General features: G+C 38.5%; 1 protein-coding gene across 1 annotated transcript in view; it reads left to right on the top strand.

The window, feature by feature from the left end:
- The window catches only part of unc5da (unc-5 netrin receptor Da), a 73,030-nt gene that overhangs the window by 42,350 nt on the left and 17,572 nt on the right, over positions 1-13,108 (top strand). The window contains exons 9-10 of the mRNA XM_056242211.1: positions 2,291-2,695; positions 4,460-4,544. Of these exons, the coding sequence (XP_056098186.1) occupies positions 2,291-2,695; positions 4,460-4,544 (490 nt within the window). The remainder of the gene's footprint in view (positions 1-2,290; positions 2,696-4,459; positions 4,545-13,108) is intronic.

The raw sequence follows: 13,108 nt of genomic DNA, 5'->3' as shown, positions 1-13,108 counted from the left end.
AGAAAATCACATTGAATGATTTTAAAGTAATTCATTTGCATTTTATTGCATGACAAGTATTTGAGCACCTACCAACCAGTAAGAATTCCGGCTCTTACAGACCTGTCAGTTTCTCTTTAAGAAGCCCTCCTATTCTCCACTCATTACCTGTATTAACTGCACCTGTATGAACCCGTTACCTGTATAAAAGACACCTGTCCACACACTCAATCAAACAGATTCCAACCTCTCCACAATGGCCAAGACCAGAGAGCTGTGTAAGGACATCAGGGTTAAAATTGTAGACCTGCACAAGGCTGGGATGGGCTACAGGACAATAAGCAAGCAGCTTGGTGAGAAGGCAACAACAGTTGGCGCAATCATTAGAAAATGGAAGAAGTTCAAGATGACGGTCAATTTCCCTCGGTCTGGGGCTCCATGCAAGATCTCACCTCTGTGGGGCATCAATGATCATGAGGAAGGTGAGGGATCAGCCCAGAACTACACGGCAGGACCTGGTCAATGACCTGAAGAGAGCTGGGACCACAGTCTCAAAGAAAACCATTAGTAACACTACGCCGTCATGGATTAAAATCCTGCAGCGCACGCAAGGTCCCCCTGCTCAAGCCAGCGCATGTCCAGGCCCGTCTGAAGTTTGCCAATGACCATCTGGATGATCCAGAGGAGGAATGGGAGAAGGTCATGTGGTTTGATGAGACAAAATAGAACTTTTTGGTCTAAACTCCACTCGCTGTGTTTAGAGGAAGAAGAAGGATGAGTACAACCCCAAGAACATCATCCCAACCGTGAAGCATGGAGGTGGAAACATCATTCTTTGGGGATGCTTTTCTGCAAAGGGGACAGGACGACTGCACCGTATTGAGGGGAGGATGGATGGGGCCATGTATCGCGAGAACAACCTCCTTCCCTCAGTAAGAGCATTGAAAATGGGTCATGGCTGGGTCTTCCAGCATGACAACGACCCGAGAAACACAGCCAGGGCAACTAAGGAGTGGCTCCGTAAGAAGCATCTCAAGGTCCTGGAGTGGCCTAGCCAGTCTCCAGACCTGAACCCAATAGAAAATCTTTGGAGGGAGCTGAAAGTCCGTATTGCCCAGCGACAGCCCGGAAACCTGAAGGATCTGGAGATGGTCTGTAGGAGGAGTGGTACCAAAATCCCTGCTGCAGTGTGTGCAGACCTGGTCAAGAACTACAGGAAACGTATGATCTCTGTCATTGCAAACAAAGGTTTCTGTACCAAATATTAAGGTCTGCTTTTCTGATGTATCAAATACTTATGGCATGCAATAAAATGCAAACTAATTACTTAAAAATCATACAATGTGATTTTTCTGGATTTTTGTTTTAGATTCCGTCACTCACAGTTGAAGAGTACCTATGATAAAAATTACAGACTTCTACATGCTTTGTAAGTGGGAAAACCTGCAAAATCGGCAGTGTATCAAATACTTGTTCTCCCCACTGTATATTGATGCGTCTCTCAAATGTCCGTCCGTGGGAGGCACGAAAATCTTCTAAATCTTTTTGATGCTCACGAAGGAGTTTGGAGGTGTTTCTGTCTAGCCTCTGCCAGGCCAACAATGGGGCAATTTGATCCAGACTCATCGGCGCTAGGCCTATGATTTACATGAAAAAAGGCCAAAAGGTTAAAAGCTTTCTGAGGCTTCGAACTGAATAATCATTGTGATTTCGTCCAGACGCTACAATAGTATAGAAAGGTGTCAGTGTCAACAAAAAAGTAAAACAAACATGAAATTTGAAAAAAAAAAAATTATAATTCCCGGTGAAAAAATATTTTGACCAGAGTGACTCGCACGATGACAAAATGCTTGTTATTTTGGTGGCATTGGCCAATTTTTTGGGTAAGTTACTACATTTTGCAGACATCCAATAGAGTTCTGACGTTCCAACAAACAGTTGTGACAGTGGCACTTGCCAAAGCCGTTGAGAAAAACAAATTATTTTTTACAAATATCATATTTTTGAATCATGGTTTTCTTTATCAATATTAATCATATTTTACAACAAAACAGCTTCACATTTTTTTTTTTTTTATATATAATAAAATAAAAGACTATGACAATTTTGTCTGTGATTTTTTTTCCCCGAGCCTTTTAATGAGACTCAAAATGAATTTTATTTCACAGGTTGACATGTTAATAAGAAGATGTGTACTCAAGTCATTCTATGTTTGAATTGCATTTGAATGTATATTTGAAAAGCTTAAAAGATCCAGTCGAAACAAATGATCATCATGTCATTTAGCAGTCTACCATACTTTGTGTTCCAGGAAACCCTCTGTTAATGAACTCGTCCATGCAGCCAGACCTGACCATGTCACGGACCTACACCAGCCCCATCTGTTTCCCTGACTCCATGGAGAAGGAGCTCATCCCTGAACCTGCACTCTTTGACCCCCTCCCTGACCTCAAGGTCAAAGTTCACAGCTCCTTCATGGTGTCTCTTGGTGTGTCCGAGAGGGCGGAGTATCATGCAAAAGCCCCTTCCCAAACGTTTCCTCGTGGCGTGGTGCAGGAGATAGGAGGTGGAGGGGGCACGCTGGGTGGGAGGGGGAAGAGTCAGCTGACCCCTGTCCAGCCAACGCTGGTCTCTAGTATGACGACGGGCAAGCGGCCTCTCAGGACCAGTGGGGTGTTCGGGCATGGCGGAGGACGGCTGGTGGTGCCCAACGCAGGTGTGTAAATGTTTTTGCACTTGTGTTTAATGCATGTCGTAGAAAGATTAAAGAAGAAGCAAGAGAGATTCAAACACACTACACGAAGGAAAAACACACAAACAACTGCAGTTGAATAAGCAAGCGGCCAGTTTCAGTTCACAGCCCACACACAGGAAATCTGATGCTTATTTCGAATATTAGAAATTTAGAACTAGCTTTCAAATCATCAGGTAGAATTCGAATTGAATTGTTCGTTTAAAACTGTAAATTTGAATTTGTAATTTGAATTGGAGGAATTCACATTATTATTTTTATTTGTTTATTTATTTTATATTTATTTTGTTTAAAGTTTAGTTCCATTTTTTTACAGTTCTGGGCTAAATTAGAGCATTCTGTGAGAGTAAAGTTTGCTTCCATCATGGTCCATAAATTGATAATGGTCCAGTTAAAATATTATAGACTACCATTTAGAAGTTTGGGGTCAGTAAAAATGTATCTTATGCTGAATAAGGCTGCATGTATTTGATCAATATTGATTAATATTGTGAAATATTTTTACAATTTAAAATAACTCATCTGTTGTAATATATTTTAAAATGTAATGTATTCCTGTGATGGATAAGCAGTATTTTCAGCATCATTACTCCAGTCTTCAGTGTCACATGATCCTTCAGAAATCATTCTAATATACTGATTTGCTGCTCAAGAAACATTTTCTTGTTATCATCACAGCTGGATTTTTTTTTAGGATTTATTCTATGAATAGAAAAAAAAAAGATAACCATATAAAAGTCTTTAGCATCACTGTTGATAGTTAATGTGAAGAATAAAAAGTATTCATTTCTTTAAAAAAAAATATATTCTTACTGATCCCAAACTATTAAATGGTAGTTCATAAAAATAAATAACACATAATTGGCTGTTTACATGTCATGTCTAAGTTGCCGGTTCATGGCCAAGTCTTTGTAAGTCTAGGGAGAGACGAGCTAGTATGCCCACGCACCAGTCTCTTCTTTATTCTCTCTCCAGCTTTCCTTTCTTGTCTTTCTCTCTCACACACAGTATATCCAGTGGCTGTGCTGTGTGTTAGAGAGGCTGTGCACACAGCACCCAGCGGCTGAGAGAGCGGGCGCCTGACAGAGAGACCAGCAGGGCGGCATTGATTTAGGAGTCTCTAGGGTCCATCTCTCTCTCTCTCTCTCTCTCTCTCTCTCTCTCTCTCTCTCTCTCTCTCTCTCTCTCTCTCTCTCTCTCTCTCTCTCTCTCTCTCTCTCTTCCTTCTTTACTCTCCCTTGCTCTTTTTGCTCTTTGCTCACATGCTGTAAAAAGTCTTGACAGGCTGGCAGAAAGTGTGTGAGAAAGGTTAGAGGCTAGTGCATCTGTTGAAGCGTGCTGGAGTTCTCGCTCAGCCTTTTTAAGACCTTTACAGCCGAATAGTGACTCTAACAACTCTACAGGCACCTTGTCACTTCACAAGGTGTGTGTTCGTGTGTGTTGTACACAGTCTTTCGTAAGGGGGGTTTTGAATTGATTTTTAAGACGACATGTTGTCATGCACGAGTCCCACAAGAAAAATGTTCTGCTTTTTCACGATTCCAGGCTTGCATCAAACTATTCATCCCACTGAAAGGGCTTCTGGGAAATTAAGGGTATTTCCAAAAGAGCAACTTTGTTTGTTCTAGTTTAGCATCCAAGTCCCATTCATCATGCTGTTGGATCTTATAAATTGTTTGTGTGTGTGTGTGTGTGTGTGTGTGTTTTGCTACTCTTATCTTTTGCTAGGTGTAAGTTTGCTGGTGCCTCATGGTGCGATTGAAGAGGACACAACCTGGGAACTGTACATGAGCATTACCCAGCAGGTCTCCAGGTAATATATCCAGGATACTGACGCACAAAATCGAGACTGCATTCAACTCACTCTTGTGCTCTGTTCCAAAACCTAGAAAACTGCCTATACGGAAATAGAATTTTGAAGCATAAGGCCCGATGCTGAGAACTTAATTATGCTGTCTTGTAAGATAACTCATTTTTGCTAAATTCTAAGACTATTTGTGGAGATTTGCAACAAACTTAGTGAAATACACCCAAGATGGCAGCTAAATCCGTATTAATCATTAAATACTGAAAGGTGTCAATAAAATTATTAAAAACTAATTATTTTACCCAAACAAATGACTGTAAAGGCCCCAATATGCTTCAAACAATCATTTTGAACAAAATCAAGCCAAAACGAAGTTCGTTTGGAGATTGTTTCTGGAGTTCGAACTTTGGAACTTAGTTTGAACTCCATAGAAAACTTTCCAGGAAAAGTTCGCTCTGGCTGGTGAACAACTTCAAACTACCATTGGTCCGTGCCGATGATGTAATAGGTAGGTGTGCTCTGAGGCTCCGCCTTTTTTGATGTGGAAATCTTCTCTGGTTCGTTTCTTCTGTTCAGTTTGTCTAGGTCAGATATGAGTAAAATCATAAGCACACTGGAGAGCTGCTTTTTATTAGAAATTGAAGTTGTAGTTCTAATTGAAAGTGACACTAGGCAAGTTTCCATCCACTTTTTGCGCTGTTTTGTTATCGACAACGTGAATATGCTCACCAGCATCCAAAACACAACATGCTGATGTTATCAGTAGGGCATTTTTCTTTTTATTCCCATTTCTGTAGCTCAATTTTCCTTTCTTACCCTCAGTCTCGCTCCCCCTTGCTGTAGTTACTGCAGCAGGCCTGTGTATTGAAGGTGTATAAAAAGGTGTACTTTCATAGCGTTAGTATGCTGGGCCTGTGTGCGAAGAGTGGTTAAACACATCCAAGTTCAGCAGGTTATCTGCCAGCTGTGCCATCCTGTCGCAACAAGGGAAAAAAAGATGGCGACTGAAACAATGGCACTGTACTCGACCCGAGACCTGCACTGTAGACATTACACTACGGTGTAAGCATGATAAATCGATGCTTCTCAACCTTTTTGACTCCAAGGCCACCCACTGTTCACAATAACATTCCAAAGCCCCCTAGCTATTTGAATCTTGTTTATTTTAAACATTGCATATTATAATTACAATTTAAATGATTTTATTTTTTGGATTACAGACGTTTTTGGAACTGAATGTTCTTCAGGGAACCCACTGTTTTTAAATAATGAATCTACATTTCTCTTTCAGTTGTTCATGATTTAGAGAATAAAGATTAAGGATAATGTTTTTAAGAAATTCACAATTTCTACCTGATCAAGTATTTTAGAGCTAGACACATGTATATTCATTAGAAAAAGCTTTTAAGGTTTTATTAATTTACATGACATTTCCATGTATAGAAATCACACTTTTAACATTAAGTCGTATATCTATATACTGTCTGGAACTCAAAGGAAACAAACAGTTGTTGAGGGGTTGAATTAAAATAAGAAATATCTTGACTTTTTAAAAAGTTATTTTAGCTGATTTTATATGCTTGTTGTATTACCAAACCATTTGCCACCAGTGCCAGTCTCAGGTCAAGTCCATTGCATATGAAAGGATGATAATTTATATCAGAATTATTTACACAAGTATTATATATAATGTTTTCATATCTCAAACTTCTAATCTGTGTTTGCAGTCTGTTTCAATTGAACACATTTTGTCAAGTACAGTGAACTTCTACAGATATCCCCTGCTGAGTGTTTAGGGAGCAGTGAAAACTGTGTAGGGATGCTTTAAAACGTAACGCAGCTTGTATTTCCAGTGAGGAAATCTCCCAGAATGCCACTTGCTTTGTTCTGTTGAGCTGCTTAACTCTGGGATTAACCCTCCAAAAATGATGAGCAAACTTCCAACGACCAAGGATTTCAAACTAAAGTTGTACAACTCACTATAATGTCACCTCGAATAAGACAGAAGACACTCTCTCTTCCCTCCCAATCCTCAGTCGCAGTTGTAGGCTTGCTGGGATGGATAGAGATCAAAGGTCATGAGTGTTCAGAGACTCTTCAACGCTCAAAGATGAAAACCTCAATCTCAGCAAGTTCGCAGATGAAGGTACCTGCTAGCGTCCGATAAGCTCAGAGCTGTTTGCTTCCCCGTCTCCCGTCCGACGCGCCAACACCACCGCCGCGCAGCTATCTGTCAGTCAAATGTTAGCTGCTCAGCCCAACTGTCAGTCAAAGCCTATCTTTTGACAGTTGTGGTGAGTGGCAGGGAGAAATTCAATCCACAACACTGCAATCTGACCAGAAAGCATCTACAGAAAGTGGAGGGAGGGGGGTTTAGAAGAAGAGAGAGGCAGAAATCAATCTGCAGAACCTCCTAAATTTAACCGCACAATCTCCAGAGTCCTCATAACAGAGGCTATAGAGAGCAGAGTCATGAAAAAGGATCAATCAGAGACTCTTTTTATTTGTTCACAGTGATAGGATTGAGTTTGCTCAGACCTCTGGGCTATTTGCAGAGCTTAAAGCTCTCCTGTACCCTTCCCTGTGGATTCACCTGGACATCACACGGAACATTTTGTATTACTAGGAAATGATTCATACTGTGTTAATGAAAGCAGACTTGTTTTTTTTTTTTTTTTTTTTTTTTTGTTATCCTGCCGGATATTAAACTTGTAAATCAATAGGTGATGTATCTCCTTGTTATTAGCGCTGCATCTCCGGCTCCTTAGATTTGATGAACCATGGGAAATGAATAATGCCTGGACCTATGCATGCTAGCAGTCACTTTTGACAACTTTTTAAGGGTTGTTACACTGACAGGACAAAGCAATGCAACAGTAGACGTGTCCAAGTCTTTGACAGCATTAAAATTGTATGCAAATAAACAGCTGACTTACTGTAGTTTAGTTTAGTTTAGACATGATGGAAAAGTCCACATAGAGGGACATAATAATAATAAAATGTTTTTGTTGCTTAATATTTTTTCTAGAAACCATGACAAAAGTTTGTAATAAAAATAAAAAGAGAGAGAGAGAAATAAAGTAATGATTCAATTCTGCAAGGATGCACAAAATTTATCAAAAAGTGACAGTAAAGACAATAATGTTACAAAAGTTTTATATTTCATAAATGCTGTTCTTTTGAACTTTCTTTTCATCAAAGAATCTTTAAAAAAAGGTATTAAACTGTTTTCAACATTGATAATAATAGGAACTGTCATTTATAATTGAGCCCCAACAATAATTGATAACTGAGCAACAAGTCTGCGTATTAGAATGATTTCTGTAGGGTCATGCCACTTAAAGGAACACGCCGACTTTTTGGGACTTTAGCTTATTCACTGTATCCCCCAGAGTTAGATAAGTCTATACATCCATTTTCATCTCCGTGCGTGCTGTAACTCTGTCTGACGGAGTGATTAGCGCAACACTCTGAGCGAACTCTCTGCTCCTCACCACGGTGCGTCTCAGGTGCTGCGAGCAATCACTCCGCCCAAGTAGCAGTGCTTCGCCTTCTGAGAATCTAGTTCCCAGTATGTATACGATGGTAAAAGATGGCTGTGTCTCATATGACCTTGTTATTTGTACACACTGTGAGTATACAAATCACAACATATAAATAGGAAAATGTTGGCATTATCTTATCACTTATTGGGAGCAGTATGCTAGCTGGAGCCATTTACTTCCAGTCTTTGTGCTAAGCTAGGCTAGCGGTGGGTGCGTCAGACAGAGTTACAGCACGCACAGAGATGAAAAGGGATGTATGGACTTATCTAACTCTGGGGGATATGGTGAATAAGCTCCCCAAAAGTCGGCGTGTTCCTTTAAGTAATGGCTGCTGAAAACTCAGCTTTGCTATTACAGGAATAAATGGTATTTAAAAAATTTCAGTTCTTTTAACTTATAATAATATTTCACAATATTACTGATTTTACTGTAGTTTTGATCACATAAACGTAGCCTTGGAGAACATAAGATACACATTACATTACATTACATTACATTACATTATTTCACAATATTTGATAGATAGTGTATGGCAATTAATGCACTTAATCATTGATTGTTCAACTTTGATGGTATGATGTACTGTATTATGTGCCTGCTGAAATGTTCATAAAAATATTCTCCTTCAGAATGATTCGTTTTTAGCTGCAAGGAAACGCATTCCTTGTCAGAATGCAATGAGCAGCGATATTTTCAAAAGTTTACCAGTGTAAATAACATTAGGGCATCTAGCTGTATAATGCCTTCTAGCGAGCGACCAGAAATACAGCCTGATGGGATACACATTATTTCGACTGTCCACTTTAGACATTCTATAAGTAACTTTGCAACATGTCAACTAGGCTGTTAGTAGAATAAGTTGACCTGTAGCTGCAAAGATATTTATGGTCAGTAGAATGTCTGTTGGGGGACAATGAAAATGAAGTGTTAGCAGATATTAAGCAGAGAGTCTACTAATACTCCAAAGACTGCCTTGTTGACAGTTGTTGGAAAGTTATAATTATGAGTAGAATGTCTAAAGTGGACCATCGAAATAAAGTGTTACTGCCTGATGACCTCTCATGTCAAAATTCCCGTTAGTGTGAACAGGGTTTTATAGTCAAATACTTCCCTTCTCTTAGACACTGTGATCTAAAGGGGATAATTGTTCATATTGATCAGGCCATAATGCCTGTGGCACAAAATGCAATGAAGACGCTTGTTGAAGTGGTTTCCTCAGGGAGCCGTTTTGGTTTCAATTTGTTGAAGTATGGTCTCTAGGCTTGTGCCTGTACGAGGAGGAAAAAAGGAGAAAACTAAAGAATCACAATCTTGGCGTTGTGGCTCACTTGGTGCTCTAGATGAGATAGGCTTAACATATAACCAAAGGACAAAAAAAATGCTTTTTAGCAAGTTACATGTTCATTTTGTAATTATAAGACATACTAGAGTAGTGATGAACTAGACACAGGCAAAATATATTATTTTCTTTTTAGTAAAGTACACAAGTAATTTTAATACAACTGAACTTGCCAGATGCATTTTCATTATATGGAAACAAGTAGCTTAAAAAAACAACTAATAGTTTGATTTGATTTTGATAGCTCTTTGTTTTCCACAGGGGAAAAGGGTAATATGAGCTTGGAAGGTGGATAGTTGTTGACTGGATTTTTATCTGCAAATGTGAATGGATTGACCAAATTTACAGACATGAATGAGTGATTTATTATAGTTTTAATTAATATATCGAATTCATTTTTTATTTTTATGTTTTCCATTTTCATTTGAACGGTTTAGTAATTTAGTCATTTATAGTTTTTTGTTTTTTTAAGTCTATCTAGCTTTTTTTATTTATTTTTTTATTTAGTACATTAAGTTAAACTAAATGAAAATGAGAAATGTTGTCTTGGCAACTAGCTGAAATACAATAACTTTAAAGTTAAACTATTTATATTTTAGTTAATGTGTGTTAATGTGTTAACCCTGCTGCCAAAGAACTTTAGAGAACAACTTTTTTATCATAGTTATTTAAGGTACTTTTTTTCTGCATTCAAAATCCACATCTGAGGGAGCGTGAGGCTTTTGTTCGCAATCAGGTCTCCACATCATTTTAATTAATAATTAATAACTCTGTTATTTGTTTGAAAAGCATGCGGGGGTCATCCACAGATTCAATCAATATGGATGCCCCTTCAACTGTTTTTCATTTGTTTACTGCTGTTCCTGATATTTCAGCAAACATGAGACATTTTGTTCCAGTTGATATGTGTTTGAATGTTTTTCTAGTGTTTGCTGGAGTTTCAATGAGCGACTGTAAATGTCAGGTAACGCTCTCTCTCCTCTCCAGAATGGCAAAACAAGCTTAGCTGCTTCATCAGCGTTAATTGCTTTTATTTCAGACACAAAAGAGTTTGGATGCAATGCCAATAAATGGAGGAAGTTGGGAGGAAACTGGTAATTATTCAATATAAATAAATCAACATGTAAACAAACAGTGCAGATGGAGTGAGACAGCGATTAGAAGGTTGTTAAGTGACTGGCCTGTTGGTACGATACAGTGTCGAACACTGTAATTGGACGGCTGTCTCAGCCTGCCACCTGCTTAGAATGAAAAACGGCTCCGGTTGTAAAATAAACACTTACGTTCCCGTATGTTCATCAGAAGCATCATTACTAGCGAGTTGTTGTCAAAATCCATTACCTTAAAGAGATAGTTCAACCAAAATGAATATTCATTCCTCATTTACTCACCCTTTCTTCTGTGGAACAAAAAAGTGTTTTTGTCCAGGAAGTCAATGGTTACCAAAACTATTTAGGTTACCAGTATTCTTCAAAATATCTTATTTTGGGCATTTAAGTGTTGAAATTTGGCCTGTTTGTGCTACAAATCTAAATGATTATAACAATTGCTTATTAAGGAAAGCTAAGCTATTACTTTTCTAAGCAATTAGGACATTGGATTTTTTGGTAACACTTTAGTTTAGGGTCCGATTCTCACTATTAACTCGTTGCATATCAGCATGCATATTACTAGGATATTGGGTTTTTAATAGTACTTATAAACCACATATTAATGCCATATTCTGCATGACCATATTCTACATCCCTTAATCCTACCCAATACCTAAACTTAACTTCCTTACAAATGATTAATAAGCAGTAATTAGGAGTTTTCTGAGGCAAAAGTCATAGTTAATAGTTAGTTAATAGTGAGAATTAGACCCTAATCTAAAGTGTGACTGGATTTTTTTCTTTTCTGTCGACATTGAAACATGGAGATTTGAGCTAGTTACAATGTAGCAAACACCCTAGCAAAACTATTGAGAACACCTTAGCATCATGGTTTCACGTGGACAAACACCACTCAGTGTTAAAATCTAGTTTGAATCTCTGTGCACAGAGTAATGAATGGTAAATCATCCTGGTTCTGTTGACAGCAGGTGTCTGGTTCATGTAATCTGCTGTGTCAGTGTGTTTTCCATGGCGCCACCCAGGCTAGTGTGAACTCCCCCTGCTGTAGATGACTAATCCTTGTTGAGGATCCACAGCAGTCATATCGATCGACGCTAACACGTCCAAACTGTCACAATATGTCACCAGGCTCCTCAGAAGGCACTTCAAACAACACCATCGACCAGTGAACTCACACACACACACACACACACACTTACTGATCCACACCCGATCAAGTCCAACTGCCCTCCGGAATCACTTCAACCAGCACAAAGTACAATATATCTGTATTAGCGCTGAGTCTGCAGGCTAATCTGTTGTGTTTGTGTTTGCATGGAGAGCTGTGTGGCTACTTGACATGTTTCCATTAACAAATCTGCTTGTATTTCTAGCTAATGTTTGTTCGTGGTGTAATCGCAGTAACTCGCCCTCGTGTTTATTAACCAAACGAATTCCATTTATTTTAACGTTGGCATCTTCTGGTGAAATCAATACTGTTATTTTGACACTACAGCACATATTGAGCGAGGATTTCCCATGAGCATTTCACACAAGTTGTTCTCTTGATCTGTAATTTATTTTAATAGTGGACAGGAAGTTTCAATTTGGGGAAAACCTTTCAGAAAAATTAATTCACCGGTAGTTTCACTGCTTTAACGCATACCATTATTATGGGGTGAAATAATTTCTAAATGATTATCTTCACACAGGGAACGTGATTTCACCAAGTGCAACATGTTCCTGGATCAACATTCCAATCAACTAATCAGATTTGAGGGACATGTTTACAGTTTGTCAAGATTAGGCTTAAACCAGGGTTAGGTGCTTCAACATCAGTATTATTTAGCTATCATTTCTCTCTGATTTTAGGGATAAGTTTGGATTAGGTTAAGGGGTAGGACTAAATTTTCGGACAGGAATGTTGTTCCAGGATCAACAAAATATATCTTATTTAGCAAAATTATGGGAGTGTGCACATAAACATTGTTTATTATAAGCGCTTTAAATGCTGAAGCTGAATTCTGATTGGCTGTTAATGTTTATCGTTCATCAGCTGCAAAAAACAATGTCATTCCTCGTTATTGTTATGGCTGTCGTGTGGACTTATTAAAACATATGTATATTTATCATTATGGTTAACATACTTGAGTGTGAATGGCGCTTAACTGACCTTACGCTAAGTCCCGCCTTAAAGCATCACTGACTAATCCTGCCTTAACAACTGTTGCTGACCTCTAGTTTAATTTCTTTTCTATTGGAACTCAGTGTTTGAAACGTTTAATATGTTTTAGGGAGACTATCCAAAAATATCATTTAATGTTGTTTCCAGGTCACTTAAAAGTACCCAGAGAGGACACAAACATTTTTTTTTTTTTTTTCACATCTTGAAATAAATGTCACAATTGATTCCAGCCCACGTCAGGATAGTATCCAATCAATTTGAATACCTTATGAGCAAGTTTTATTGAAAATCATACTAAAATCTCTAGTTCATTCTCATGGGATCTTTTGTAATGCTTGTCAGAGTTAGCAGCTGTAACCAAGGGGGGGTGGAGCTTAGCAAAACGTCAATTCCAACCTTTTAGTGTTGTT

Source organism: Rhinichthys klamathensis, unplaced genomic scaffold, assembly GCF_029890125.1.
Source record: "Rhinichthys klamathensis goyatoka isolate OS25496 unplaced genomic scaffold, OSU_Roscu_1.1 h1tg000709l_1, whole genome shotgun sequence".
NCBI lineage: Eukaryota > Metazoa > Chordata > Actinopteri > Cypriniformes > Leuciscidae > Rhinichthys > Rhinichthys klamathensis.
This window is presented reverse-complemented; position numbering and strand designations above follow the sequence as displayed.